The 6,900-nt window shown below is 26.0% G+C and overlaps 2 protein-coding genes across 2 annotated transcripts in view; one reads left to right on the top strand and one right to left on the bottom strand.

Annotated features, from left to right (window-relative positions):
- The first annotated feature begins 1,475 nt into the window (after window positions 1-1,475).
- LOC134832690 (17S U2 SnRNP complex component HTATSF1) overlaps window positions 1,476-6,900 on the top strand; it is a 35,969-nt gene continuing 30,544 nt past the window's right edge. Inside the window, exon 1 of the mRNA XM_063846801.1 lies at window positions 1,476-1,610. The gene's annotated coding sequence lies outside the window, so the exon portion shown is untranslated. The remainder of the gene's footprint in view (window positions 1,611-6,900) is intronic.
- On the bottom strand, window positions 1,663-6,740 carry LOC134829147 (X-linked retinitis pigmentosa GTPase regulator). The gene is made up of 4 exons (XM_063842143.1): window positions 6,725-6,740; window positions 4,701-4,829; window positions 3,378-3,545; window positions 1,663-3,317 (listed from the first exon to the last, which is right to left on the bottom strand). The coding sequence occupies exons 1-4, from the start codon at window positions 6,738-6,740 to the stop codon at window positions 1,663-1,665; spliced, it is 1,968 nt and encodes a 655-aa protein (XP_063698213.1).

Raw genomic sequence — 6,900 nt, 5'->3', positions numbered from 1 at the left:
TTGTGTGACGTCTGTGAATAAAAAAAAAATAAATTATGTTGTTATTTTTTTGTTTATATTTTTTTTAGAGAAAAATTAAAAGTTAAGACTTGAATAAAATAAAAAAAAAGTGAATCTCATGAAAAAAATTTGTCTTTTAATTAATTGATTAAAAATTGAATTTTCAACTTTTTTCTTTAAAAATTTTCTTGAAAAGCGAAAAAAAGAAAATAATTTTTTTTTACTTGAAAAGTTTCAATTGAACATTATTTTTTTTTAATTTTTGCCTAAAAAAGTTACATCAAAAAAAAAATTTTTTTTTTATTATTTAAAAATTCTTTAAAAATTTTCATTATTTTATTTAAAAAAAATTAAATTAAATTGTTTTATTTCAAATTAAAAATTAAAAATTATTTTTTTTTATATTAAAAAATTTAAAAATTGAATGAAATTATTTAAATGTAAATTAAAAATTAAATAATTTTTTATTTTAAAAAAATTAAATTAAATCATTTTAATTAAAATTAAATATTAATTTTTGTATTTGAATCAAAATTCTTTAAAAATTATTTTAATTAAAATTAAAAATTATTTTTTTTTATTTAAAAAAATTAAAAATAAATTAGGTAAAATTTAATTTAATTAAAATTAAAAAAAAAATCGTATTTTTTACTCAAAATAAATAATTTCAAATCGAAATTATTTAAAAAATTTTATTTTTTTCATTTAAAATTAAATTAATTAATATAAAAAATGTTTAAGACTCAAAATTTGTCATTTCGAATCGAAATTTTTTAAAAAATATTTATGGAACGTTAAATTTTAGTTAAAAAAATACAAAAACTTAAAATTTTATTATCAAAAGTTAAAAAATTTCATTAAAAAAGTTCTTTTTATTCATAAAATTTAATTAAAATTATCAAAAAATTGAAAAATTATTGCCCAAAAGCTTTGAGTAAGAAAATTTTATTTAAAATTCGTGAAATTTTTTATCTGAAATATTTAAGAAATATTTAATTTATGGCTCTAAAATTTAATTTGAGCTCATTAAATCTCATAATTTTTTATTTTTAATGAAAAATCGATCAATTTCGATATCAAAGATTAAATTTAATCTTAAACTTGACACATTTTTTTTTTATAGAAAATTGAAAATTTTTTTTTTTAAATTTCAAATTTTTTCTCAACTTCATTAATTTTTAGTAAAAAATTCTTAAAAAATAAAAAAAAAAAATATTATGAAAAGCTCATTTTAATATTTTTTGAAGCAAAAATCGTTTAAAAAATTAATTTTTTTAACCACGTGGTTTAATTCAAATTTTGCGCGCTCTTAACTTCATCAAATTTGTATCGGGTCAAAACCTTATCTGATTTCTCATTGGGTTTGTTTACGTTTTTTCGACCAATCAGAGTAAAGTTCATTAAATTCTGCTCTCTGATTGGTTAAAAAAATGAAACGTTTCGTGATTGGCTTCAGTACCGCGAAGAATCATAACACGGCGAGTGTTTTGAAATCGTTTTCCCTCAAAAAAATCCAAAAAATCCAATTTTACAGAAATTTCAATTTCAAAAAAAGTTCAGTCCGCAACTGAACGAAATTTCCCTTCGAATTTCCATCAAAATCATCTCAGGTGAGTCATTGAAGCCACAAAATGAAGCAAAAATTTCCGTGTTTTGAATCATTTATTTCTTCATTTCAACGAATTTCTTATTGTATGACACAAATAAAGGAGTTTGGAAGATGTTTAGCAATCGCCAAGTCATTCGCTGTTCGTATCTCTTTGTCTGTAATGAAACGAGCGTCAGTGTATTTGTCGCGCCAGATGCCCAAAGACAACCGACAACAGATTTAGACTTACCGTCGAGCACAACGTTGTTCGAGTCTTTGCAGCTTTCCTCGAACTCGAGTGCACGTTCCTTGAGTTCGCGGAAGAATTTGTGCACTTTTCCCTCTTTCGGCACGCGATTCAAGTCGTCGTCGACACTGTGATCACTTTCGGCAGTCGAGGGGCCCGACGAATACTGACTTCGGGGATAAGTAGCGGCTTTTTCACGCGGCATCGGCGTTTTAATTCGCACCCGAGGCTTATTTGCAGCGACTTTTTGCACATATTGCTGCTGCGGATGTTGCTGATAGTAAAATTGGGATCCCTCGTTTTCCGCCAAAATCATCCGTCGTGTTTGTTCTTTCGTGCAACGAGGTTTTGTGTCGTTCAACGGGATCTCATAAGCAATTGGCGCCCCCAGATATTGATTTAAATTGACCCCGGCAGCCGGATTTGCTCGAATTCTCGCCATTTCCGCCTCACGTTCGATGCCATCTTCGATAAAACGAATTTTCGGAGGAGCTTGAGACAAATTCATGCCATGAAGTGACGTCGCATGATGAAAAGGTCGCGGCGAACGTTGATTCGGGTTCATTTGTTCGTCGTAAGGGTGAATTGTCGATGCCTGAGAGAACCCATCAATGCCTCCGGTGCGAATTGTAGCCGTTGCTTGATTGCCATTTGTCCAATTTTCGTCTCCCACGATCGCCATTCCGATATTTGTGTATCCAGTTTTCGGGATTCCTTTGACCAAAACGTACGTGAGGCCACATTTGAAGGAAGTGATGCGAAATTTGTTGAATCTTTCGAGCTCATGAAATTCCGGATATTCCGTCAAGTCGTCGGTATCGCGAAAATTTGTGAAAAATTTCTCCGTTTCCGTGACAAAACTCAAAAAATTGCTGCCGCTCTCGAGTTGCACAATCCGATCACACTGTTCCATGAGTTTCAGCTTGTGAAACGAAAAATCGCTCAATTTGTCGTTACTTTTGCTGATGTAAATATCTCGTTGATCCGTAATCACGCAAACTTCCTCGATCATTGACACGTGCATGAAATCAATCCGAGCCTCGATGCTGCTTGTGTTCATTTGATTGAAAAATTGTTGAAAAGTCGAATTAAATTTTCCCGTTACGAAAACCTCATTCGCGTTCGTTATCACCAAAGTATATTCGTTGCCGCAAATAACGGTCTTGACATTTTCCATTCCCAAGTACATTGGTTCGCGTCCCATGCGATAAACATCCACAGGACCTAATTGCCCGCCGCCTGGTTGTCCCCATCCGATGAGTTTGCCGCATTGCGTTTGCACGACGAAATGATTTCCGCCGGCAAAAACTCGCTCGAACTCTTTCAACTCCAATTCCGTGTAATAATCGAATTCGGACAACTCGAGAAAGACATCGGTGAACTCCGTTGTGTCGGGATGCGATTGAAATTTATCCTTAAAACTGAAAATCATTGATTTCGGGGGGAAGATACTTCGACCAGCGTAGTAGATTTTGTTGTTGTCTGTGAAAAATTATTTTTTTAGAAAATATTTTTTGATTTTTTAAGAAATTTTTGGCTTACCTGTGAGTACGACAGTGAATTGATATCCAAAAGCGACGTCCTTGACTTTTATTTTCATGAGTTTGAACTCTCGAACGAGCGTTGGTTTAGTGACAACCTCTTTATAGGGTCCCATGACACCCAATTGTCCATATTGATTGTTTCCCCAAACGAAAAGGCGACCAGATTCTGAAAAAAATATCAAAAATTTAATGAAAAATTATGTTGAATTAAATTAAAATTTAAAAATTTATTAAAATTTCAAAATAAAAAATAAATTTAAAAAATTAAAAAAAAATTCAAAAATTTTTGAAAATAATTTTTTTAATGTTAAAATTAAACAAATGAAAAAAATTAAAAGAAAAAAAATAAAAAATTAATTTTCCTTTAAAAAATTAAATTAAATATTAATTTAAATGTTAAATTTATTTTTTTTTTGTTAAATGAGAAATTATTAAATTTATTTAAGTGTGAAACTTTGTTTAAGAAATCTTTAAATAATTTATTATAATATTGTTTTATACAAAAATTTAAAAAAAATTATTTAAATTTATAAAAAAAAATTAATAATAATTTTAAAATAAAAAAAATATTCAGTTTTTAAACTGAAATATTTTTAATTTTTTTTAAATGCAATTAAATTTATTATTTTATTAATTCAAATCGAAAATATTGAAAATTTTTCAAATAATTTTTATTAATAAAATTTAATTATAATTAATTTTAAATTAAATTTTTAAAAATGAAAATAAAATAAATTTAAAATAATATTTAGATAATAAATAAATAATGTTTAATTTATTTTTTTAAATAACTCATTATTTTGATAATTCACTCAAAAATGGCAAAAAAATTTTTTTTTTTAGATTTTTTTTAATTTTTGATTATTTTTGTTAATAAAATTTATTTAATTAAAAAAATTAATTATTATTTATTTCACATAAAAATTTAAAAAATGTATTGAAATTTTTTAAAATAATTTATTATGTCAAAATTAAACTATTTTAAAAATTAGTTGAATAATTTTAAAATAAAAAGATTAAAAAATATTCAATTCAATTTAATTAAGATGAAATTTTTTTTATTTTTTTTTGTTTTAATTAAATTTTTAAAAGTTAAATTTTTAATAATTTTTTTCAATTTAAAAAATTATTCATTATTTTATTAATTCTGAATTATTTCAAATGGAAAATATTAAAATAATTTTTTTTAAATTTTATAATAAATTTTTAATTATAAATAATTAATTTTAAATTAAATTAAAATGAAAATAAATTAAAATAATTTTTTTTAAATTATTTTTTTGAAAATAAAATAAATTTTATATTAAAAAAAAAATCTTACCACAAACAACTCCATTTTGCCCGTAATTATTCGCATAAATTTTCTGCACGGGATCATTTTTGATGAAAAAATAATTTTCCTGATTGTTTTTCAGCCCACTGTCTCCAATGATAAACACAGCGCCGGTTTCTAAAAAAAAAACAAAAAATGAATGAAATGTCATCAAATTATCAATTAATTCATAATTCATCGAGCAATTTATTGATTTCGGGGCAAAAGGATTGCGTTCGCATGACACAAATTAAAAATTAAAATTTAGGGCAGGAATTCACTTTTTTGCCCATTAAAAAATCTAGACTACCGCGCCGTGTAATTAATGTCCTCTAATAGCTCTCATGGCCTTTAGATAATCTCGTGCTAAAGCTCTACGTGCGTACGAAAGTAATCAAAGGCTATTTCTTGCTTATCGGCGATCTTTTGTGGGTATTTTAATCTGTGAGTCACTTATATACGACTTTTTTCGTGTATTTTTATTACATTCTTGCACTCGTTATTAATAGCAGGCGAACGACGCGGCGTCGTACACAGGAAAAAATTAGCATGAAATCAGAGTTGGTCTAAATTTGTTATTGTTATTGCGAGGCAAGTGAGTGGCGAAACGAGGGTAGTTGGTGCCTACCGTGAGAATGTAAAAAAAGTACAAAGTAGCGAAATTGCCGAGGAAATGAGGGCGGTGCACCTGGCGAGTCGATGTACACCTGTGAATCGGCAACTCATGGAATTCAGGGATGGAAATGTTCTTGAGAATTATATAAAAATTTATTTTTTTTTTAATTTTTTGCAAATTTTGAAAAAAAAATCGTAAAAATCATAAAAATTATAAGATTTTTAATTTTTCAAAAAAAAGGAATTTTTTTAATTTTTTAGCAATTTTTTCATTCTTTTGTCGCTTTTACGCAAAAATTTTTTAAAAAATTGGTTTAACTTCAGTAAAATTACTTTTTTCTTTAAATAAAAAATTTCTGTCAAAGACTTACTTCGACTAAAAACCATTAAAAATATTTTTAAATTTTTTTTTTCAAAAATATTTTAAAATTTTTTGAATTTTTTTTTTCAGAAATATTTTAAATTTTTTTTAATTTTTATTTTCAAAAATATTTTAAATTTTTTTGATTTTTTTTTCAAAATATTTTAAAATTAAAATTTTTTTTTTTTAAATATTTTAAAATATTTTTACACTGCTGGTTTCAAAAATATTTTAAAATTTTTTTAAATTTTTCTTTTCAAAAATATTTCAATTTTTTTTTTAATTTTTTTTTATGATCAATTTGGAAAAAAAAAATAAATAAAAAAAATAGACGGAAAAACTTAAATTTATAAAATAAAGCGCCATCTATACCAAAATTTTATAAAATTTTATGAATTTTAGTCAAATTTAAGATATTTAAAAAATTTTGGAAGAATTTTATAAGAAAAAAATTTAAAAAAAATTAATGAAAAAACTTTTAAAATTCTGAAATTAAAGCGCCATCTAACGTCTTTTTGTAAAAACTCATTTCAAAAAATGGAAACGCCTTGTTTCTAACTTTTTTTTATTCAATTTTCTCCTTTAAAAACATCATTTTTTTTATCAAAACTGTCCTTAATCTTGAACAATCGAACAAATCTTGATCGTAACCTCAAAAAATTCCCATAAAATTCACTTAAATTGCCATTTGCCATGCCACTCATTTCCCCTGCACTGACATAAATTTTTCCTTTTCATAAATCTTTCGGTGAAACAGAATTTCCAACAAAGAATTCGTTACACTGCTGGTACGCAGAAAGAACGAGGTGAATGAAAATCACATGAAAACGGGACCTAAATGTAACAACAATAGTCGACAACGCATAAATTTAGTTCAAATACATAGCGGTCTTTTTTTTTGAATTAAATAAATAAGTAAATAAGGCAAAAAATCATGAAACTTTAATCAATAATTGTTTCTTGACCACATTAACGCGCGTTTTGGGCACAATTTTCGAAGAAAATTAAATTTTGTGGTTTTTCTTGTAATTTTTTTTGTTCAGGTGCATTTTCTTACCTGGAATATCAATCATCTTCACGTTTCGAGTATCCTTAGTTTGTTCGAAATTAATAAAAATACAGTCCAAGGCTTCTTTTTTATGGCAGCTCAAGGTTAATTACAAGTCTTCATTATTTTTTTCGTCGTCTTCTTCATTAAAATGGTTTTAATTGTTTTGTCTGACTTGTCGACGG

Source organism: Culicoides brevitarsis, chromosome 2 (assembly GCF_036172545.1).
Source record: "Culicoides brevitarsis isolate CSIRO-B50_1 chromosome 2, AGI_CSIRO_Cbre_v1, whole genome shotgun sequence".
Lineage (NCBI taxonomy): Eukaryota > Metazoa > Arthropoda > Insecta > Diptera > Ceratopogonidae > Culicoides > Culicoides brevitarsis.
The sequence above is the reverse complement of the archived record's forward strand: the minus strand, read 5'-3'. Positions and strand labels throughout refer to the sequence as shown.

What these genes read in the sequence shown, in the direction of transcription:
- LOC134829147 (XM_063842143.1), bottom strand. An exon ending in GCAAAATGGAGTTGTTTGTG is followed by an intron (nt 3,546 to 4,700) that starts GTAAGATTTTTT and finishes TATTTTTTTCAG; the next exon opens with AATCTGGTCGCCTTTTCGTT. An exon ending in ATTCACTGTCGTACTCACAG is followed by an intron (nt 3,318 to 3,377) that starts GTAAGCCAAAAA and finishes AATTTTTCACAG; the next exon opens with ACAACAACAAAATCTACTAC.